The sequence below is a fragment of the Epinephelus moara genome, chromosome 1 (genome assembly GCF_006386435.1).
Source record: "Epinephelus moara isolate mb chromosome 1, YSFRI_EMoa_1.0, whole genome shotgun sequence".
In the NCBI taxonomy this organism is placed as follows: domain Eukaryota; kingdom Metazoa; phylum Chordata; class Actinopteri; order Perciformes; family Serranidae; genus Epinephelus; species Epinephelus moara.
In genome coordinates, this window is record NC_065506.1 from 41,568,830 (window position 1) to 41,593,575 (window position 24,746).

General features: G+C 39.0%; 1 protein-coding gene across 1 annotated transcript; it reads right to left on the reverse strand.

Moving 5' to 3' along the window:
- Positions 1-38: 38 nt before the first annotated feature.
- taldo1 (transaldolase 1) lies at positions 39-24,288 on the reverse strand. The gene is made up of 8 exons (XM_050039503.1): positions 24,101-24,288; positions 18,373-18,496; positions 15,841-15,948; positions 15,218-15,349; positions 12,350-12,525; positions 5,244-5,441; positions 2,777-2,922; positions 39-569 (listed from the first exon to the last, which is right to left on the reverse strand). The coding sequence occupies exons 1-8, from the start codon at positions 24,198-24,200 to the stop codon at positions 537-539; spliced, it is 1,017 nt and encodes a 338-aa protein (XP_049895460.1). The 5' UTR covers positions 24,201-24,288; the 3' UTR covers positions 39-536.
- Positions 24,289-24,746: the final 458 nt, after the last annotated feature.

Consider the following 24,746-nt stretch of genomic DNA (forward strand, 5'->3'; position numbering starts at 1 on the left):
AGAGACACAGACAGCATAAAAGAACCAGAACACAACTGTAATGACTGAGATTTTTTTATTTATTCAAAGAGCAAAAAATTCTGAGGAATGATGAGACAATGGTTTTTATCAAGTTCTGCCCTGTCCGAATGTCGATAGAAAAATTGTGGTCCTGTCCTTCCAACAAGTGCTCATGGTCCGTTCTAGTAGTCACATATTACTCAGTGAGACTAAGTCTCATTAAGACATTTTTATCTGCAAAGTTGATCCCTTTCTGGTCAAATTTATAGCAAATATTAGACTTTGTTACTGCAGCTCCACACCCGCATTAGCATCAGTCACCATTTATGTTTGGTCAGAAAACACACAGCATTAATCCCAGCGTAAGAGAGGACGGGTGTCCATTCAGGAGGAACGTCTCTGTAGTTTGGTCAGATGAGGAGAGGGAAGGCCTTCTGGTGCTTTGGACCTTCACTCAGGTAGTTGTAGTCAAAGAAGGCAGCCTACTAACACCTTATACTTCCCGTCAGTGCAGCCGGAGACGCCAAGTCTGTCCATTACTGGCCGTTTTTCGCATTGAGCATTTTCTCCTGTGATTAGAAAATGACAAAAAACAAGAGTCAGCTGACACAGCTTATCAAACACATGGCATAAATGAAATCATCTCTGTACTATATACTCTATTATATATTGTACGAGTACACACACTGAGCCTGATTAATAATAATAATAATAATAATAATAATAATAATAATAATAATAACAATAATAATAATAATATATAAGAATAATAAGAAGACGAAGAATAATAAGACGAAAAATAAGAAGATGAAGACGAGTAAGAAAACGAAAAACAAGAATAAGACGAAGAAGAAGACGAATAATAAGACGAATAATAAGAATAAGACGAAGACGAATAAGACAAAGAATAAGACGAAGAATAATAAGACGAATAATAAGAATAAGACGAAGAATAATAAGACGAATAATAAGAATAAGACGAGGACGAATAAGAAGACGAAAAATAAGAATAAGACGAATAAGAAGACGAATAATAAGAATAAGACGAATAATAATAAGACGAATAATAAGAATAAGACGAAGAATAATAAGACGAATAATAAGAATAAGACGAAGATGAATAAGAAGACAAATAATAATAATAATAATAATAATGATCAGAATAAGACGAAGATGAAGAATAAGACAAAGAAGAAGACGACGAAGAAGAAGAAGATGAAGACGAAGAATCAGAAGAAGAAGAAGAATCAGAAGATTGACTTTAAGGACACAGAGAAAAGTCCATAGCATACCACACACAAAAACAATCATCTATGTACAAAAATACAATATAATAAATACAATTTATAAAAATGTCTTTAAAAAAACCCGACAAAAAATACCAGACACGTCATTTTACAAATTCATAAAAATGGACAGAATTTAAAAAACTGCACCCACAAACAAGCTGGAGTGCCAGAGGCCCCACAGTCTGGATGATGATAGTCTAGACATTTGGCTGGCACTGCACCATCGTCGAAGTTTTAGAAGCAGTCTCATGCCATCGTTATAGGCCACATTACGTCTTTGCATGGTGCTCTTCCCATAAGAGCGCCACAAGTGGGCAGTATACAGCGGAGTGCAAAATGCCCTATAAAGAGCCGTCTTCACATCAACTGAACATGCTGACTTTGCGAGCAAGCACATTAGCTTGTACACACAACTTGCAACACTGCCTGTGTATATATCTTTGCCAACAGATAAATCACTGACAATATAATGACAAAGATATTTAATCTCATGACACACTTTAAGAGCAAGACCAGATAATGATGATTAGACCTGGAATTGACATGTTTCAGTGATCAGATCGCAAGAGGACAGCTGAGACACATCGCAGATCACACCTGTGTCCGTCATGCGTCTGCAGCTGACCACTTGTGTTCAGATTGTGTTTCTGCCTACGTCATTTATACTCAGTGTTGGTAGGGTTACTTTTAAACTGTATTCTGGTAAAGATAACTGAATACATGCCCTAAATGTAATCTGTAATGCCCTCCATTAGATTACTTACACTAAATAACATATTCTAAATACTTTTGTAATACCTGAGCGAGTCGTCTTGCTGAGCTCAAAACTACATGACAGGTTCCTGGCTGTGCATCCCCTCTGTCACTACCATGTAGCACGTGCACTGCACACACTTTCTTAAAAAGGAAGTAACTGCATGTTGCAAAATGTCCCCAATTTTCACTGTGACTGTAAAATACAAAGTATGAGTAACTGTATTCAGGTACTTCATATTTTAAATATGTAACTTCATTACTTGTATTCTGTTACTCCCTGACCCTGCTCATACAGAAGGTCAAAGGGTCCAGCGCACAGTTGTCGCTAGCATGCACACTAGTCACTTTGTGTCAGTGCAGCTGGAGAGATTGCTGCCATCAGAATTCAACACGTCTCCTTCCGTAGGGCAAAACGATTATAGGTGACGCAAGGCTTTGTACACTTTGTCGCACAATGGGCATGTCATAGAAGATTGGTGTGCTGTCACCAAAATAACCACCACACCTTACACTGATGACATAGTCCTTGCTTTGACCCATCAGTAAGCATCAGAAGATATGTGGTTAAATACACCCCCGACCACCTCAGCAAGTGGTTTGAGTGTCTTGGTGATAGTTAGCGCTTGTATTTCTCTATCCACTTGTAATCACATAAACCTAGATGCATGTTAATACCAGGTGTAAACAGGCTCGTAGACAAACATTTGCCAAACAAACAATTAAAAACATACTTTGATCATGGTCTCCAGCTTGATGGCGTCAGCAGCGAACTTGCGGATGCCGTCCGACAGTTTCTCCACGGCCATGCGGTCTTCGTTGTGCTGCCAGCGGAAGTCCTTCTCATCCAGGTGGATCTTCTCCAGGTCGCAGGCCTTGGCTGCAAAAACAAACCATCAAGGTCAAGGTGGAAACAAGTGCAGGGCTCTTAGTTTTCAGGTCTTACATATGGTTGTAAAAAAAAGATGTTTAAGATGGTTTACAGTAAAGGGGGCTTCTTGGGATGTTAAGAAAATGCCTTCGTTAATAGTAGAAAGTAGAAAAAAACCAAACAGTTAAACTAGTGATTTGCAAGTATATTTTTTGTATTCATGATCTTTTAACCTGCTTTTTCTTCACTAAAACCTCCATTAAAAGGCCACAAAATAACAATTTGTCTATCAATAACTTAACCTGTTACCTTGAATTCATGAAGAAAATTTTGTTTCTCTCTCATGCCTCCACAGTGAACGGAGAATCCAAAAAATTCTTAATGAATTGAAGGAAACGGGGATCATGTTTAACAACAGCAAACTTATACCAAAACATCTGTTTACAAACGCTCACACAACTTTTGAAGAAGAATCCCAGCCTCATTTATTCAGTCGTACACTTAATAATCCAAATGCGTTTTTGCTAAAACATTACGATTTAAAACACAACAGTACAAACATTCTCATGCATGAATAACATGTCTGGGCGCACACGTGTGTTTCAACTCGAGCAGAGCTGAATGTTTCAGTGAAATGCATGTGTTTGGAAAGTACTGAGTACGACTGGATAAATGACTTGGATTGAACTGCACAAGTTTTGTGAGACTTTGTGAAAAGATGTTTTGATATAGCTGTGCTGTTGTTAAACGTTGTCCACAATGACTTCAGTTCATTAAGAATGCTTGCTTTTTTTTTGGATTCTCCACTCACCGTGGAAACGTGCAAGAAATACAAAGTTTTCTTCACAAATTTAACGTAACACGCAGTGAATAACTGATAGACAAATTATCTTTTTGCAGGTGAAGTAGTCCATTAAACGGATAACATCAACAGATTATTTTAGGGAAGATATAAAAACCCCAAAGCAACGTGCCTTATAATGCTTGCTCTTTCCTCAAGAACAAAATTACTGTAGTAACTATCTATACTGCAGGGATGGAGACGTTGAAACGTGGTAACATCTATGTTAGAAGTTTAATTTGTTGCTTCTGTGGGTCTATATGGTTTTAACATCAAGCTGACGACGTGTCATCTGATTCATTTTGAATTCCATCTCAACTCTCTGTGCCCTCCGAAGTCGGGCGATGACAGGGAGCATTGGAGCTCTTGACAACCCCTCCCTTCAAAAACATCATGTTTATCTCTTTGACGCAAGTATAAAGTATCCTGAGACATTTTAATTGCAGTTGTCAGTCCAACACTGTCTGCATTTACACAAGCTAAAGAACATATAAGCTACAGGTATGGTTTCCTCATGTCATGAAAATATGTATTCATCAGGGGTGTAACCGAAACCGACACTGTGATAAAGCCATCCACAGTCACTGTCGTGGCTCGGTCGACACATCAATCACTCACTCATTTATTTGTCGCATGGTATCATAAAAAGGCACCACTCCGGTGAAATGAGATCCCGTCAGCGCCTGTAACCTGAGCACTGGAATTTACTCTGTCTGCTGTTTTATAACTGTCCATGTTTGATGGTTCTGGTAATCCATCGTTTTTGGTTGTGGAATGACTTCCTTGTAGTTTTGGGGACAGTTGCCTTGGTTGTTTTACAAATTAAATCCACCACAGACTCAGTGAGGTCATTGCTGTCATCGGTGATGTTGACGGAGGTTTCCTGGAATGTGCTCCAGACTGTGAATGAACTTCTTGTGTCAATGGGGGCATGTGACGTAGTTTATTTATACTTTTTCCCAGACATTCACTTACAGTTACAACATCTGCCGCCACGTATTGATATTCTATTATCTGAGCTGGACTGTTCATTAGGAGCGCTATCGGAATACAGACATCGTTCGATTACTCACTGCACCACACTCGGAGGGCAGAGCGTACTCTGGACACAGACGGAGCAGCAGAACACCAGTGTCTAAAAGTTTGCATTCATCTCTGCAGCAGCTGCTCCTCGCATCCATCAATTATCCTCCATCAGTTTTGCAGCTACCTTAAGACGGGTGTAAAAATATATCTGTGGTGTGTGTTTCTGGAGAGGAGCAGCATCACAGCACACCCGCAAATGACACTAAAACGCTGTTAAGACTGATTGTAAAATCCAAAATGAGACTGCAATCATCTTGGTTTGGTGTTTTAAATAATACTCAAATGTCTTCTTGTTATGCTTCTAGTTCACTGTATGTTTGTACACAATGAAAATAAAACTGGCAAAGTTAATGCTGATAGCAGTATTTTGCAGGAATGCAGCCTCTGGCTCACACAACAGTACCTTTCTCCACTTTGAGCATCTCTGTGATGGCGCTGTGGTCCTGGTTGAGCTCTCCTAGCAGCCCTGGGGAGATGGTGAGCAGGTCACAGCCTGCCAGGGCTTTCACCTGCCCTGTGTTTCTGAAGGAGGCGCCCATCACCACGGTGCTGTAGCCATACTTCTTGTAGTAGTTGTAAATCTTGGTCACACTCACTACACCTGGGGAAGGAGGGGAGAACAAACTTAAAGCCCAAATGCATAAATGCTCAACATGACAACATCTGTGATGTCAGACCTGACTGGCCGTCCCATTTAAGTTAAACGCAGCCTTATCAAAGTTCAAGCAAAAGGATGTTTGTTTATGAGATAGTATTTTAATTCATGTGGTTCCTCCTTTTTTGGTGGTTGTGGTGGAAAATTCAGGTGAAATGTCGAATTCTGAAACTTAAACTTCTTGATTCAGTGTTTTAAATAAGCTGATCCATTTGTTTTGGAGCAGAAAAGACCTACGCAGAACGTTCGGCTCCTGGTAAAAACCACCTGAAAAATGAACACTGAAGGAATTCTAACCAGGAGAAGTTTCAGTTGGTTGCAATCTGCAATCTTCACGGCTAGATGACACTAAATCCTGCTCACTGTTCCTTTAATAGCATTTAATCTCCACAGATCAATTTTCTATTCATATACAGAGCAAGCCTATAGATTATACATTACTAAGCAGGGGTGTGGTGCCGGTTGTTTAAGTACAGCAGAAGCAGACCTGTGTTGCGTGCCAAGACGTGGCTCATTTTAAAGGTTATGCAACAATTGTTCCTACAATGGAAAGTTTATATACATTATGATTACTTTTAATTATATATATGTTATATAGAAATTAATTTGACTTCATTAGCCTACATTAGTCAAGTATAAAATGAATAGGAAGTTTAATGAGTTCAAAGTTAGTGAGCTACAGACTGAGAAAAATGTATCTTATTCACTGTGCAGCACAAAAGCTGCTGCCAACTTATAAGGCGAAATGTTTTTTTTGCACATTTTGAATCAATCAGCACATCTTAAATGTCGATATGACAACTAGAACTACTGCATTTGTTTTCATTGGCTCTCCTGCACAACATACCTGCACAACATACCTTTAAGTGATGATTGAATCTTTAAGCGCTTAAAAAAATATATATAAGAAGTTCAACCGGATCATGGGAACAGCTCAATCATTTCTAATATAATAAAAAAATAAAATAAAAAAAAGCTAGCTCGACTGTGAGGTCATGTATGACCCACAGGAATGCATGTATGTGGTGTGTGTAAAAGGAAGGATATGCAAAGAGATAAAGATTTCAATGGCCTTGTGTGGATTTGCCTCGCAACGATTAATGAATATAGTTATTATAATGAGATCAAAGACAAGACTAGACATTAGCTAATTAATATGCATATGCCACCTCCTGGACAGGTTTGTGGATTACTTAACGTTATGGTAGATCACATCATATTATAGGTATTCTCCATGTAAAGGCTCTGAAACCGTTCTAGTAGCTTTACAATCCCCTCATTAAATGTGCAGGAACACCTCTCCCTGCTGAATGAAATGTCTTTTTCACTACACAGGTAATAGATAATGTTTTATCTGAAGAGGTTTTTTGGATTCTGTGCAAGTGCAGGGCCAAAGCGATCAGTGGCATTTTCGCTGTGCCACAGTGAAGTTGTATCCTCTCCTGCACCAGTTTAGTCATTCTGGTGACTTGCCAAGCGCTGCTGTGGCAGGAAGGGTGCACAATAAGGTGGAATGCAATGGGCAGTCCAGTGGCGCACTGCAAACTGGTGTCAAGAGCAGTTATGTGAGCTGCCAGCCTGCTTACACTAGATTAACAGCAGTCTGGGCACAGCGCCATCACGTTCAGACAGTGCCAATTATATTATATATGAAGTACTTCCCGTTCAACTGATTAACCTCCTCCACTCCCCCCCCATTTTTAAACCATTTTTACCAGAGGGTGTCTACAGGTATTAGACGGTTCAATTTAATGTTTTTATGACTCTTTTTGACCAACTTTAGGTCAGAATTTTGGACAAATTACTTATTTAAGCGTTGAAGGTAAATAGTGTGTATGTGGTCTTGTGCAGGGGTAAGTGTTAAGAAGGAATATGGTTATTAGAGTGAGTTCACTCACATCACTCCAGTCCTGGCATCCTTACACTGGCTCCCTGTTAATTTCAGGATCCAGCACAAGATTTTGACCATCACTTACAGAGCCCTCCATGGTCAAGCACCTGCATACTTGAAGGATCTGGTGTCCTTTCACTGTCCTGTCAGGTCACTGCGGTCCGCTGAAGGCCACCTACTTACTGTCCCTCACACAAGACTAAAGACGAAAGGTGATAGAGCCTTTAAGGCTGTTGCACCAAAATGGTGGAATGCACTACCTCATGAGCTGAGAGCGGCCTCTTCCATGGACATTTTTAAAAAGCAGTTAAAAACACATCTGTTTAGGCTTGCGTTCCATTAATTGTCCATTGTATCATCTCTGCACTTTACTTTTTTTTGTGTGTGTATTTTGCATTGTTTCTGTTATTGTATTTTTTTGTATTTTAACTTGTGAAGCACTTTGTGAGTCCTCTCTGTGAGAAGTGCTATATAAATAAAATGTACTTACTTACTTAAGTCCATCTACATTTTGCCAACAGGTAAGTGCAACAATGAAGTAAAATGACAGTATTATAGTTTCCTTTAAAGATTTGTAACATTAGAAATGTGGACTTTTACACAGAAAGTCTTCACTCATTTTCACAAAAAGAAATGAACAATGGATAAATTAAATTAGATAAAATGTCTGTAGTAGGTAAGATCTCACAAATTCAAATTTTAGACTTTTAAGTCCTTATTGTTGTAACATTGAATTTAAGATATTTTAAGACTTTTTAAAGACCTGTAGACACCCTGTACCACTTGAAAATTGAACAACACCAAGACCCTGAGGAACACCACAGAAAAATCTATGTTGTGATTTGGTATTAATAACTTTTGACATTTGGAACTCACTGTAAGAATTGCATTTTTTGGTGACTGGATGGCGAGCCCGTCTGTTCTGGAAACCCCCTGATTTTCAATATACTTATGAGAGCTGTACATCCTTCAAATGCCTGAGGTCTCCAGTATGTGGTTATAAAGTTTCACAAGGCTGTGATCATCCCAGAGGTCACAATAGGTCAGTTTAGACTGCAATGTCGGTTAAAAAAATTATCCCACTACAATAAAATGGCTAATATGAGGACGAATATAATCATAGATGAATAAAATGGGGCTCATTGAATCCGCAACAGTCTCAGCTTTTCAGTCATACCCAATTAATACAATTCTAAGACTGTTTTGGGACCCCAGTATGCAGCAATATTCAAATACCACAAGTGAAAATAACACATTTATACTGTGTGCAAAAAAACTGAAAGGTTTTGGCCCAACACGCCAAAAGTCGCCCAACTTTGGAGTGTTACTTAACCCCCTCCCGACAAGCTAGCATGTCATGGTTGGATTCCTGAGGTCTTCTAGTTTTATATAAAACCAGAATCTTCACTCTAGTTTAAAAAACACATCACCCCGCTCAGCCTCTGAAAGACAGCAATGTCGGCCGAGGACGCCGGCTTTCTTACGCAGTGGAAGAGGTTAATAATGTAATTGGCAGGTATGTGTTCCATCTGCATCATCTTCGTCTGAGTGATGCATACTGTCACATGACAGTTATGTCACATCAACGGCTTAAATTCCAGAAATGAGCTGCTGTTAAACAACAGCAGTGACTCCCCCACTCTTATGCATGTGTCATTTCTTAGTTATGGATCAGGTTTTTTACACAGCTGCACATGGATCACCACACAGGTACATAAAACTATCATTCTATCGCTTAACTTTCAGAACCGCCTGTTCCCGGCAATCCTCTCCTGGTATCTATAGGCACGGGGTTACAAGGGGACGAACAAAACAACATGTGCGTCACATTTTCCACAAAACAAAGGGAGCACCTATAGCAATGCTGTTTCATCAACAATACAGATGCACCTGTGAATGTGATGACGTTTATGATGATGATGACGTTTACGAACAGAATCATGACTGTTCCAAATTTAGTGGTTAGGTCAATTTTAAAGTGGTGTCAGAATCAGTTTAAGAAAATGGATCCTCATATATTTAGCCAACTGCGAACAGATCAACAAAGTTTGTTTTGTCCAGAAAAGTACATTCAACCTAAACAGACATCATCTGCTATATTTGGGCTGCACCTGCAATGCTGCATTTCCCCGTGGAGAGTATTTATTTCCTCTTAAGAAAGGCTGCTCCAAGCGCTCTGCTCTGACATCAAACTCTCAGTTTATAAGCGACAGAGGAAGAGGACTGCTGTCACCATGCCCAAAAACATCCACAAATACCCAACAGACAAACTGGCAAAAGGCTGAACTGTTTGAAAACCTGAACGGCTGCAGGAAGGAACTTCAACACTTGACAAAAACAACTAATTGAAAATCTACGAACTATTTTAGCCATTTTTTAAGCAACTAGAATTCATTGAGGTTGTATGCCTCAACCAACCAGTCAAGTTGCACATACAGTTTACATTCATGTCTGTGGAAACACGGATGTTTCACACACACCTGTCCCTCAGCAACACACAAGATCTATACAATCAGCACAGTTTCAAGGTGGACACCCAAGATTGGTGTCACCCATTCAGTATCTGATCAAATGTCTCCCTTTCTGTTCCTGAGATATGGCATTGAATAATGGCCAGAGAAGTGTTTTTGCAGAACATTATGATGTCACAGAGAAGTTGACCTTTGGGATATAAAATGTCATCATTTGATCACTTTTGACTTTAGATTAAATCCACTGTACTTTGCAACTATTAAAAATCTATGTGGGGGAAATTAAAAAGTTGTTTTCCATGGCCTTTAAAATGAATCTAGTGCTGGAAAATGATTTAAATAGCTTCATTTATTTGGGCTGTTAATCTTATTTATGCACAGACCGTCAACAGAGAGGCCGAGGGAGGGAAGGAGTGAAACACACTTTGTCCACGTTTACGTCTTGTATAAAAACACATCTGTCGCCTTCATCCAGGCTGTCTCCATGCCACACGATAGACTACAACTACCAAGAACAGCGACGCGCTGTGATCCACCTCACACACAAACTAGCAAACATGTGCTCACCTGACACAATCAAGCAGCTCTGTCTCCCACACATGCAGCCACATGTGGTACTGCGGTGATTGCATTCATCTCACACACCGATTTAGCGTAGCACATGCAACATACAGATGTCACACTGTAAACTAATTAACAGACAGGTTAAACAGAGGAGCAGATCTGTGCCTCTCTGGAGAACTTGTGAGTGAGTGAGTGGAGCAGAGCTGTGCACAGAGTGTGAGAGGGGAGAGATGCACACTGATATGTGTTATGTAACGTAACATGACCCTATATCAATATAAACTGTGTTGTCTAAATATTGATATATCATACATAGTCATTATATCGCCCAGCCCTACCTAAAGGGGTTCTTGAGATTCTGCTTTCACAAGAATGAGACGGATGCAACATCACACTGACCACTGACCTATGACCACCAAGATTTAAAAAGTTGATCGTGGAGTCCACTGGGACATTTTCTAAGACAATGCGTTCACAAGAATGGGACAGATGGACAACCCAAAACATAATGCCTCTGGGCATGACTATCGCTGGTGTGGAGGCATAAAAAAGCCAAATATTTGCTGGTTTCATGCTTCCTAAATATGATCGTTGGTGCTTTTCTTTGTCATATGTGATAATAATCTGAACAGCTTTGGATTTTTGGAATGCTGGTCACAATTTGGGGATGTCACCTTGTGCTCTGGGAAATACACAGGGTGTGTTTCACTCAACACACAATCAACAAAACGATTAATCTAGAACACGACAGGCAGATTACAGATGGCAGTGGCAGGCCGATCTGATCCTGATAATGTGACAAAAGATGAAAAATCACATTCTATAAAGAACTTCAGAACAAACGGCATTCAACAGCTGTCATCACTAGTTTCGTCTGTCATCCTACATCCGAAGGCTTGATGCCTCAACTGACACAAAAATGTTCATAAAAAGACTGGCAGGTTTAGTTAGAGACTGGTCTCTCCGGTGTGGTGGCATGTTACTCCAGATCACAATCGTTAATCTGTTAAACTTTGAATTCCTATAAAAGGTACCAGAAATGACGGCAGCGATGTCAACTGTACAACCTCATGTAACTGCCTCCTCTAGAATCATAACATCACGCTGGATTACATGTGCTCTGCAGTAATTTCATCTCACACACTGATTTAGCGTAGCACGTGCAAAATACAGATGTCACACTGTAGACGAATTGACAGACAGATTAAACAGAGGAGCAGCTCTGTGTCTCTCTGAGTGTTGCTGGAGAAACTGTGAGTGAGTGAGTGGAGCGGAGCTGTGCTGAGATATAAAGTGTTGTCTAAATTCATATCTTCCTTGAAAATATATCGAGATATCGTACACAGTCGTTATATTGCCCAGCCCTCCTCAAAACTCTCTATTTCCATTGTCCAGGGTGTTCTGTTATTATACATCAATTGTTTTCCTTCACTGGAGGTTTGACTAGCGCTCTTTTAATTACATCATCTCGTGATCAATTCCCAATATTCGCATCACAGTAGTGGATGAAAAAGCAAATAAATTGCATTTTCTTTTGCCAACTTTTGAAAATTTGGTTAAACTGGAACTGTTACAAACTGGAAACAGACTATTCTCTCTAACCACTGATGCATGGACACTTGCCACGTGTTTATGTGACAGTCACAGCTCACTGTCTTACTAAATTTTCAAATTAGAGAGCTTGGGGCTGATACAAAATTATCGCTAATTATGTTTTTGTTTTTCATTAAATTGTGAATGTATTCAGTGCACCAATTAAGACTTCAGTTTACCTCCCACCCTGGAGGTGTCAAACATCAACAGTTAAAACAAGAATACCTCCTCATTCAGTGAGACGGTAGTGTTAAAAGTTTTTTGGAAGTTTAAGGTGCCCTGTGGAGTTTTCTCTAAAAACAACTGTTCTGTGTACAATGGACGGCCTCCATTACCTGGGTCTTCATGTGGCTCGTAGCTTTTGCGGTCTGTGTTCTCCTTGTACCAGTCGAGGATGCGTCCAACGAAGGGTGATATAAGTGTGACTTTTGCCTCTGCACAGGCTACAGCCTGGGCAAAAGAGAACAGCAGGGTCATGTTGCAGTGAACGCCGTGCTTCTCCTCCAGCTCCCTGCACAAAACAAACACAACAAATATATTTCATAAAAAAGTCACATGCAATAATGTGTCCACGCAATACTTAAACTACACATTATTAAGGGGGAATATATCAGCCTGAAACATCAACTCTATTTTTTAATAACTATATATTTTTTACTATCAAAAAGAATGAGATCACTGATTCCTCGTCAGTGAGGCAGGGCGGGGGGTCTGACAGGCGGGGCACTCTGTCTGCCAGCATCATGAATGTCTGGTATCTGGTCATAAAGCTGTCTCCCTGCAACAACAATGTGTCTTGAATGTTCTGAGTGGTATGGGAATGAGCTCATTTCTGAAACCAACTGGGACACTCAAGAAAACGTGATGTACCCACGAGGCTTCCTTGTATAAACTGCTGAGTGAAGCTGATAAGCCAACACCCCAAATTCTACCTGCGTGGCACTCAGCCAACTGCAATTATTTCACAGAGCAAAACAAACGTGACTGGGTAAAGGCTGCAACCTGACTTATTTTGACAGTTAGTTTTCATTTATTTTTGGTCTCTAAAATGCCACAGTGCACCACATGAACCTACATTACATAGTCTTGCCACTATTCCAAGAATCATCTGACAGTTTAGTGCAGTTCCTGGAGGCTGGCTTCATATTTATGTCTACGCAATGGTGCATCATTATTGTTGAGTATTGTTTGGGTTTATTCATGCCTGCATCATGGATGATAAAAAGCAAGCAAGCAAATAATTGGAATTAAAAATATCAGCTTTAAAATGAACTATCAGAATCAGCCAACATACAGCCAACATACATGATAACAGTATACATGCATGACATGATGTTAATTCCACTACAGAAGACACTTGATGATCACTGAATACTAGGGCTGTCCAGAATACCATTTTTTAACATTCGGACCTAATTATATTGCGGAGTTTTGCACAGCAGCGGCCGGATCTTTGCTCTCAAACCACAAAAAAAATGTGATGGCACAACAGTCTCCTTCAGTACATTATTCTATGCTTTCTTTTGACTTTCACATTGGCTAGTCATCCTGTTTAATTTGTCTTCTGATTAAATCGGAACCGTTGAAACAAGTTGTAGGAAGCCTCTGCAAGTAATTGGTTGCTGGCAGACACTCTGTGCTGCAATAAAATGGTTAATCAGCAGTGCCGTGCACTGTAGAGCCGATGCGCTGCTGGTTCTGCCGGCCTGAATAGAATATAATGTCTATAGCCTTACTGTTGTGTACAGCCTTTATAGACTGAGCTGAGTAGTGATGCGCGGGTCGACCCGTAACCCGCGGGACCCGCAAATGGACCTGCGGGTCGGGCAGCAGTGATCGTCTGTTAAATCGGTCTGTAAATGATATTTTGACATTATTGGCTATTACTGTCATGGCATCCGAAGGTACTGATGCGTTGAGCAGGTGACAGTCCGCGGTCGTTTTCAAAACACACTTGTGTCACGCACTCCAAAAGAAACTTGTTGAAACTTTAAACAATAATTTATTGTACAAAACGGGGGAAACAAACGTTGACAAAAACGGTTCCATAATTCATATTAAATTCAAAAGATAACGAAAAAACAGCTACAAGTTAGAGGGAATAGTGATAAAGTGGTAAAACTTGGCATTGATCCACAGCCTCAGACGGATGCGCTCAAGCGTGCCGTGCGCACAAGCTACGTTGGTAGGCTATACTATATTTTCACATTTTTAACAATGCAATTTAAAAGTTTTGATTTTTATTGATAACCTACATTTACCAACAACAAAAAGACTACATTTAGCACCAAAAAAAATGTTAAAAAAACAAACAAACAAAAAAACCCCCCACGAATATCGAATACCAAATTTTCATAACGAATACCTACCCATAGAAACGAATATTCGAATATCCGAATATTTGGGTACAGCCCTACTGAATACGTTGTAATATCATCATATTAGATATCAGCAAAAAATCCAGTATTGTGCATCCCTGTTCAAATGTTATCCATGGCTCAGTTTTTCTTCTAGTTGTCCTTTTAAGTTGCTAGCACTGTACTTCCACGTATTCAGACACCAACATTCTCAGCTCCGCTATCGTCTTGTTTTTGCTTCCACGATGCCTGCTATTTAATTGGCCAAAGCCAGGCGGCAACCAGCAGCAGATCAAGCCGATGAATTCTGTGCAGTGGAGCAAAATCTGTGCACGTTCACGTGGGGCGGCAACCGCTTCATATCCCTGCTGCTGTGTTTGAAAGCGCTTCTCCTCTGCTGCTTTGCCCTCACTGAAATGACTGGAGGTGGCGAGTTACTGCATGGCAGAGTGAAAGGCCCATTACAGTCTGGATAATAACAATAATGGGGATTTATTCATCTCGTATCGTGCCTAACTTTAGTGGATTATAACATATCGGGTATGGAATTAATCTGAAGATCCTTGTGATTGTGTTGAGTCAGCGTCACTGACAATATATGAGAGTAAATAAAACATGTTTTTTTTTTAATTCTGCGTCACGGCAACCACAAGAGGTCTATGGGCATACAAACATAAATGTGCGCAAAAAATATTAGGCTGATTGATCCAGTAGTTTGTGAGATTCGCTGCAGACAGACAGATACACACATGGACAAACACGCCACCGAACGCATGATCCCCTCCAGGCTTATGCATGGCAGAGATAATTAACGATAAGCGAGCATATATAACATTACATGCGCACCTGCCGGCCTGAATCCCCTCCCATGTAGATGACAGCTTGATGAGGACACGCTCCTTGCTGATGCCTGCTTCTTCGTAGAGAGCAATGAGCCTCAGGGCCTTAGCCACCATTTCATCTTTATCAAAAGACAGTCTGTGAGATGGAGAGAAAACAACACAGCCATTACACATTGAAACACAGAGAGACAGTCTAGCTGGGGACACAATTATTTTGTTTTATCTAAGACTAATTTCAAATAATGTATTGAGTGGCTCGGCAGGTAGAGCTGGTTGTCCAGTAATTGCAAAGGGCTGGTTTTGATCCCCGGCTCCTCCTTTCCACATGTCCGTGAGCATGAGACTGATGTGGCTGCTGACTAATTAAGGAAATTCCAACCTTAATTTAATGTTGTAAGGGTGGGATTATTGTGTGACAGTATCCCAGTGAACAGCAAAACATTGTAGAAGGAATTTACTGTAAGCCTCCAGAGAGAGTCACACCATAATTTTTCAGACAAGAGTGATGACATAACCAACAATCTCTCTCTCAGTCCACGTGTTATTTTGAAGTGTTCAAGACAGCGCACATTTTGTAACATGCTTCCTGTCATAATTGCCATGTTGTGACATGTTATTTGCACCTACCTGGCGTCCACCTCAGTCGAAACTCTGCCTGGGACCTTCTTGAGGATCTCTAGCCCGAAACTCACAAACAGCTTGTCCATAGTGTTTGCTACCTGCTCCTCTTCAGTTCTGGATGGAGAAGGAAACATTTAGAGAGCTGGTTAAGGAGAGACACCCCTTTTTCATGCACTGGTCAATTTAAAGTTTTTGGACTATTTTCTCTTCTCCAACATGTCTTCTTTCAGACAAGAGGAGAAAAAAAGGTCCAAAATATACATTTTTTAACACAAAAAATGAGAAGTATCAACCAAGGGAGTTTCAATGTGTTTTAAAAGTTTACCCTGTTCACCTGTAGTGTCTTAAATTTTTATCTAAAGATGTAGGGGATTTTACAATACATACTTTTACAGGCCATTTCCTTCAATAAGATTTTGTCCTCACACTGTGATCCAGTAGCACCTCAGCAGCACTTGCACACACAAAACTTTCTTGTTTTATTCCTTTCTATATTTAAGGTTTTGACCCAGGGTTTGTTCAGATATCCTTCATAGCACTGACCGCTGTAAAACTTCAATTAATTGCCTGGGATATTATTTGCTTAAATCACTGACACCAACAGGCCTATATTTGGGACAGGATTTTAATTTCTTTCACACAAAACTGTTGCTCAAAGACGGGAAATACGACCGAATAGTTTATTTAAACCAGTATGAATATTACTTGCTTAAAAATTAGGCTTCAGATAATATATTAATAATGAATCATTCATCTGATCTAGCTCCAACAGGCAGTGCATCAAATAGAGAGAGAGTTACGGCACCCGAGGATTACGGTACCCAGCATACCAACACAACATCACTCTATCCTGTTAAAACAATCCTCACAACTTGGATTAATATTTATGAAACACCTCTTTGATTCTTTTGATCAGTGGACTGATAAACTGATAACTTACAGGTAATCGAGGAATGGATGCATACTTTGAGGTAGGCAACAACCCGGTTATACATACATCCAAAGAACATCTATAAAAAACGAAATTCTTGGCAACCAGACCAGGCATCTGATTGAGACGTCGTTTATTTGTCAAAATGTGTATCCACACCGGTCTAGTAAAAGGGCTTGGGCGTTTAACAGGGACTGGGCTTTTAATTGAAGTTCATGGTAATTTCACATTCCAGTCCTGAAACCATGGTGACTTTTGTTTTGTTTTTTAATGAGTGTTGACAGTATTTTCCAATTTATGGAGTGATAAAAAGAGAGATCCACAATTTTCTCTTTAAAAACCTTTGACTCCAAAGTGTCAAAAAAGAAGAAACACAAGGGTTGAAACTGGGTTTATCCAATGTTCAGATGTCTGTTGTGGAAATGTAAGCAAATCAGCACATATCTAAATACACAACGCATAATTTGTGTATTTGCATGTAAAATTTTCATAAAACTTGTAATACAATAAATAACTGACTGAATGTAATTAATCATCTGGGGCAGTTTCATGGTGATATCTACAGTGGTGTGAAAAAGTGTTTGCCCCCTTCCTGATTTCTTACTTTTTTGCATGTTTTCCGCACTTACATGTTTCAGATCATCAAACAAATTTAAACATTAGTCAAAGATAACACAAGTAAACACAAAATGCAGTTTNATCTGAGACATTTAAGTGCGGAAAACATGCAAAAAAGTAAGAAATCAGGAAGGGGGCAAACACTTTTTCACACCACTGTATGTTAGAAATTTCGCCCAATTCACTGGAGGTATCTCCCCTTAACCAAACGCAAAAGACATTTTATGAAAATAGTCATTGTGTAGTTGTTATATTGTTCTTAAAGCTGCTTTTGCACATTCAAAAAGGTTGTTTGACTGAAGCAAAATCTGACAGATTAAGTATGCTACCAGTGAGCTGCAAAGTCACAAATCCAATCACCATCTCCTCAAAGTGTGGAGAACATCTCCAAACACTAAATACAGTTTTGAAATGTTTAACCACAGTCCCATCACATAAGTCTAAGAATTACATTCATTAAAAATGCATCAACTAACACAATACAGTTAACTGCCTGCTGTAAATTAAGGAAGTTTGTCATCACCTTACACAGGGGAATCATGTTCTGAGCAACATCTGCAAAACCACATAAAATGTTCCCTTTCTTTAGCAAATGACACTTTAAAGCTGTTTATATTCAGGTTTGACCTTCGGTGTAATCCAACAGCTATTTTACTGTTCCTAATGATTAATTTACCTTATGTCTAAACAGAAGTAAGATGATTCCAAACAGTCAAAATTGAGCACAATTTAATCCTTAAGGATAAACATTGTCTGAAAAAAATGTTACAAATATTATAAGAACTATTTGAAATCGTCAATCATATTTTTCACCAAAACTTTGTGTTCTAAAAATCACTGAAATTTGTGCACTCTCCAGTATGAGAACAACAAAGCATGAAAACAACTCACTAAATAAAAGTTCATGCACATCCCTCTGTATTACAACTAAAGAAATGGTTTCATTTCAGGGTGTTTGGTTGAGCTCTCACTTGTGTGCAACATCTTACCCGCCTTTGGCGATGCCGTATTTAATGGCCTGGTCCAACAGGTGCTGGTAGGCTGGCATCTTGGCAGCAGCCAGGATAAGGGACGGGTTAGTGGTGGCATCTTGAGGCTTGTACTCGTCAATGGCTGCAGGACAGGAAGACAGGGCAGAGTTATTCGAAAGTCACATACGCACACACCCAAAACCTAAATTCTCACAGAAATCAGTCTTGTAAATATCCAATATGAGACATCCACAAGTCTGGTATATAAATTAGGTAGATGTCTTAATTACCTATTTTAAAATTAATAATTTTTTTTCTTGGTTCTGGATGTTTTCTGACCCAGTGAAGGACCATTAAATGATTAACTGAATCCCTTATTGCTCTGCAGGTGTTGGCAAAGCTGAGGTTAATTAACACTGTCCCACTCTCAAGTTTATTACCAAAGTTAAAACGTTGCAAATATGTCCATAACGCTCTCATTTTCTTCCTCTCTCTCTCTCTCTTTATATTTATTTATTTACAAATTTCAAATCATGAGTTAAATGACTGCTCTATAAAAAAAATAAGAGAATATAAAGAGAAAGGGCAAAGTACAAAGATGGCATTCAAAATTTTGGATTTGTAACAATTAATTGTTTCCCTTGATTGTTACACGTCTGATTTTTATTTTTGCATTTATTATTTATTTAAGCACTTTAGTAAAAAAAAATTAAAATCATTTTAATTTATTTAATTTTAGCATTTATGAATACATCACTGGCTGCAAGTCCATCTAAACCTTTCCCAGAGGTGTCTGTACTGGCAACTGACAAACTTTAACTAGCTGACCACCAATTATCAAGCTGAGATACCAAACTTCAAGTTTTTCCTTGATCTCATTCGTTCAAAATGTGTCTATATGCAAGTTAAAAAGGTCCCAAAGTAAAGGAAGAACTGTCAAGTTGAATCTACAACATACTGATGCTGTCAGGTCTAATGGCGCCATCTACTGTGTAAAAATGTTGCTGTACCATCTCCTGAAAAGAAAGAATTCAGAGTCTGAGGAAGCAGATGTATATTAGTTTTTCCTGCTGACATAAAGAACACAGTTTAACACCGCCTTTAGGAGGACAAAAGCTTAAATAGGGTAATGATTAATGATTTAATGCCCTTTTGCTTATTACCAAAAGTTGATTATATGCTGTTGGGAATTCTTGGACTCCCGTAATTAGCAAAAAAACTGCTGATGCTGCAGCACCTCTGAATTTAATGTTAGACATAGTGATTACCCACCAACTAGTGCAAATCTCCTGAATAAGTAGCTGATGGAATATTTAATGCTAAAAACTCTCCCTAACGATTATGATAAATCAACTTGAGCATTGAATAATCTTGTGTCACAACAAGGCCTGAGTTAATGTATTCTGTGACCCACAGAGCTGTACATTAAAAACATCCTGTTGCAGTTTACAGCACTGAACTGCAGTTTTTAATTTGATATGCATGAGCAGCCTTTTCATGAAGCACAGTGGTTTTATGTCAGCTCTCGATTGTTGCTGCCGAGTCCGCTCGGCGCTGCCAGCTCTTCAGCCTTAGAACAAAGCTTGTGTCTGTTCTGGGGCCAGTTATCTCTCAACCCCCCTTCAAAACAAAGAAACTGGATCCTTCTACAGGTCAGTGGGTTTGGACTCAATACTCGTGATCAACAGTTCAAGAAGACTGTACACAGTTCAAGAGCTGACTGCAGCAGCATTCCCAAGAGATGGGGTTGGATCTGTCTAATACCTGGGGTTTAATTCATCAACTGGATAAATATACAGCCTTCGGTAAATGAAGGAAACCTTAAACACAAATACAAGATTGTAAATAATAGAACACCATTACAGACTTTTTTGTGCAAGTTGACACCTAAGAACTTTTACAATTTTTAGTTGAGAATTCTGATGTCACTTTTTTAAAAGTAATTTGTAAGTTGAACATGAATATGCATCTTATAGTTGCTCTCACTGGCTCCTCTCAACCGTTTCAAAACACTGTTGCAGGATTTTTGTACTGAATCTTCTATATGCCAATGTCATTTTTTTTTTTTTTTTTTTTTTCCATTTTTATGGTTCATTTCTGGTACATGTTAATATACTCTTTGGCTTTTCTTTGCCGTAATTTTATTTTGTGTTTTATATTATTTGTTTTAGAGGGGTACATTTTTATTCTGTATTTTTGTTTTATGTTGTCTGTCTGTAACTTATGTTGCTGCCTGTCTTGGCCAGGACACTCTTGAAAAAAGAGATTTTTAATCTCTGGTTAAATAAAGGTTAAATAAATAAATAAATAAATGCACATTTTAGCAAAATTATTGCAATTTTTTTTTGTGAAGTGAAGCTTTATCTTGTGTGATTTGGCGATTAGTTGGAGCATCAGGGTTATAATGTCCAGAGAGATTGTGTAAAGGCATGTTGAGAAACATCTTATCAGCCACAAAATAAGACAAACAAGGAACTTCTTTTCTCACTGATGAATGTGCACCGACTGGTCTAGTGTGTTGGATTTAGGGGAATATATTGGCAGAAATGGAATATAATATTTATACCTTGCTTTTCATTCGTGTATAATCACCTGAAACTAAGTACTGTTACATTTTTGTTAACTTAGAATGAGCCGTTTATATCTACATACATGGAGTCAACACTGCCTCTACATGGGGCCACTCATGTTTTTGCAATGGCCACTACGAGTCTGGCACACAGCAGAAGTTTGAAATGGTTGCAATCAGGGCTGGAAAACTGCACCAGACACCAGCCAAAAGAAAAATGGTAATCTAATGAGTGGCTGTGGGACTTTTAAATTAATCTCCAACCCTGCTTTCAATCTCCAACCTCGCCACTAGATGTCACTAAATCCTACAAAGGAGATGTGTGCACAAAACCCCCCAGCTTTGTACGCAAACAATTTTGTGGTGCATGGAAATATAAGCAACTAAATCACCTCATGCAACCAAGCTTTACATTCAAAATAACTTTAGATGGAAAAAAAATCCATAATGTAGCCTGTTCAATATCACAGTCAGATTACTACCTTAATCTAAATGTCACATTAGTATGCACACAAGTCTCTCATCTGCCCAAAGCAATGGTAATCTATTCTTCATCTCACAAGGAACCTTCTCTAAATGCACATCTTCTTTAAACCCATCAGTAACTGTGCAGGATAATTAGTTACCAAGAAGCCTTGGGCAAAATTTCACAAGAACCCCCTCCAGTTACTTCAAAGCTTTTCTAAAGAACCTTTTTTCCCCACTTACGTAAGTGAAGCAAGAGTGTGGTGTTACACCATGTTTGACCAACTTCTTGCATTTCTTATGAGAAACAGAAACGAGGCCGCTTGATGATAACATGTCTAAACATGTAGGCTGTCTAATGAAACCTGAGAAATCTTACAACATTCACCCAAAGCTTAAATGTTTAAAAAAAAGAGGAACCAATGGCTGCATAAATCTTGAATAACCACTCTTCTTATCACGATCACAAACTATTTTTTTTCCTCTAAGAGAGATTTCTGACACAGGTATTCACTAGGGCTAGATGTAGTGATTGCATTGTTAGATCAGCATTGTGTGAAGGACACTGCTGATGTGGAGGGCATTGTTAGGTGAAAAAGTATCTGGTACTTGCAAGCAAACTGTGTCATCACCCTGCTTAGTTTGTAGTATTGTATTAGAATAGATGATCTGCAACTAACAGTTATTATCACTGTTGATGAATCAGTTGATTGATACGTTGATTGTTGTCTGAAAAATGTCCAGTTTCTCTGATGTCTTCAAATTGTTTAATGTGCATTAGACTCCAATAATTTCACTGCTTATTTTTTGTACTTTATTAGTAGCTTGTTGCCTGTAAAGAAGTTTGAGTTGCACCAACCTGAATGTAAACTTTGAAGATTAATGTATGTACAAATATGGCTTTATGTCTGAGAAGCTGTTTCTTTGTGATTTGTGTTTATCTGAGTGATTTGGTTGTATATGCATGTATAAAAAAACCTAATAAACAAATTGCTCGTAAAAGAAAATGTATGAAAAGGTGCTATACGCATTAAGCTGAATTGATTAAGTTTTCAAACAGTCCAAAACCATAACACATGAGAAAAATAGCACACAATCGCTTTTGAGGGGCTGGAATCAAAGGATGTTTTTTTTTTTTTTTTGTGCGTGGTGAGTGACTTAAGACAATGACTGTTAATGTACTAACTGATTAATCAGTTATGTGTAAGAGTATTTGGTACTTGCAGGCAAACAAGTCACCCTGCTTAGTTTGTAGTATTATTATCAATGTCAATTAATCACTCAATTGTGTTTTTGATTGTTTTTAGCATATAAAAGTCAGAAAAATGACATTTTTTCAGAGTCCAAGCTGAAATCTTCAAATTGTTTGATGTACATTAGACTTCAATAATTTTACTGCTCATTTTTTGTACTTTATCAACTTGTCAACTGTAATGAAGTTTGAGTTGCGCTATCTTGAATGTAAACTTTGAAGATTAATGTACGTACAAACATGGCTTTATGTCTGAGAAGTAGTTTCTTTGCTATGTCTGTTCATCTGTGTCTCAGTGTGTGCTCTGGTTGTATATGCATGTATGAAAACAGTTCCTAATAAACCTTTTATAAAAGTTCCTGTACAAATTATGTTGAACTGACACGTTTCACAAAGTCCACAACCACAGCAACATAATTGCTTTTAAGGAGCTAGAATCAAGTGATGTTTGGTATTTTTGCTTGATGACTGACTCAAGACAATGACCGCTTATTAAAGTGTTTTTCTGTTGATGGACTGATTGATTAATCACATTATAATTACACCACTGCACAGCTGTTCCTGTTCTTGAGCCCATTTCCTGTATGCATGCATCAACTCAGAATCATTTGACTAAGTTACAGTGAGCAAATTGTCCAATTTTACATAAGTCACGCTGTATCAAATTTAAAAACGTTCATGCAAACATCCAGCACACTGCTCTGGTGCGTAATAAGAGCATCACGATCAGTTTTCCAGAGTCATGCCCTGGCTGCACAAACCAGTTCTGTCATGTCATCATGAGTCTGCAAGCTCTGGACGAGGAACTATCTGGTTTGCATCACAGTGTAATTGTATTACTGCACACAGTTCCTCATTCTGACCCATTGAGAAACATGACCCTTTCCTCTGGGGCATGATAGGGACAAACAAGGAAGCAAAAATCACTTTTTACACCTTATTGCATGTTAACTCAGGGTGCACAGCAGGATAAAACTTAGTCTAGCGACCATATCATCTGTATTTTAACAACACACACATGCTTGTTTGGTGCAAGTTGTAGGTAGCTGCACTGTGTGGCATTTGTGACGTTGTTAAGAGGCTAATTTAAACAAAATACTCACATTTTAACTGAAAAAGCAAAAGACGTCATCTAAGTTAGCTTGTTCGCTAATGCGGCTAACGTAAAGTAGCTACTGTCACTAATTTAGGTAACGGTAATAACAAGTAATCGGATTAACAGGTTGTCAACTTTAACGCTAGTAGTTAGCACGTAACTTATCATAAAACCCTCCATCAGTTGGTCAGCCTCGCAGTTAGCTAGCTAACATTAGCATGCCGGTGTAAATGAAATGAGATCGATGCTAACAGTTGCAGCTCACAGTTGACACCGCGGTCATTCGCATTATCCTTCCTGGTCAGTTAGTTAGCATGCTAACCAGGCTAACATTAGCATGGGGTTGAAGGCGAGCGGTGTTTACCGTTAAAGTCTCCGGTGTCCGCCACCACCACGGTGTACTTCTTCAGCTGGTTCAGCGCTGACTCCATTTTCATCCGTTTGTCTGGCGACACACTGGTCATGATGAGCACAGACTGGGACCCTTTTATACACAGAAAGCACGTGAGAGCAGGCGGAATGTCAGAGAGACGGGAGCGCGCGACGCAAGAGGGAAGCAGTGAGCGGGAGCGCGCTCCAAACAGGTGAGACTTTAAGGAAGCTCGTGCAGGAAAATGAGTACATTACTGTAAATGAAAACAATGAAAAGAGACAGTCAGAAATATGACGTGTTGCTTATATTGCTCCAGTAGAGAAAGAAGTACTCAAATCTTTAACTTAGTAAAATAAATAAATAAATAAAGCAATACCACCGCGTGGAAATACTCTTTTAGGGACTGTTCTTTACTTGTCAAAGGGTAGGGGTGGCTGGGGTGTGGATTATTATTATTATTATTTATTATTACCTTCCCCACAGCTACAAATCACACTATTGTAATCCTAGGTATCCTTCTTCTTTCTTCTTCCGAGGAAATCATACTTCCCATGGGTGAAAACTCACCAAACTTTGCACAAAGGTCCAGTCTCATACCAGATATCCTCAGCTGTAAACTCAAGCCAATAATCCTGAT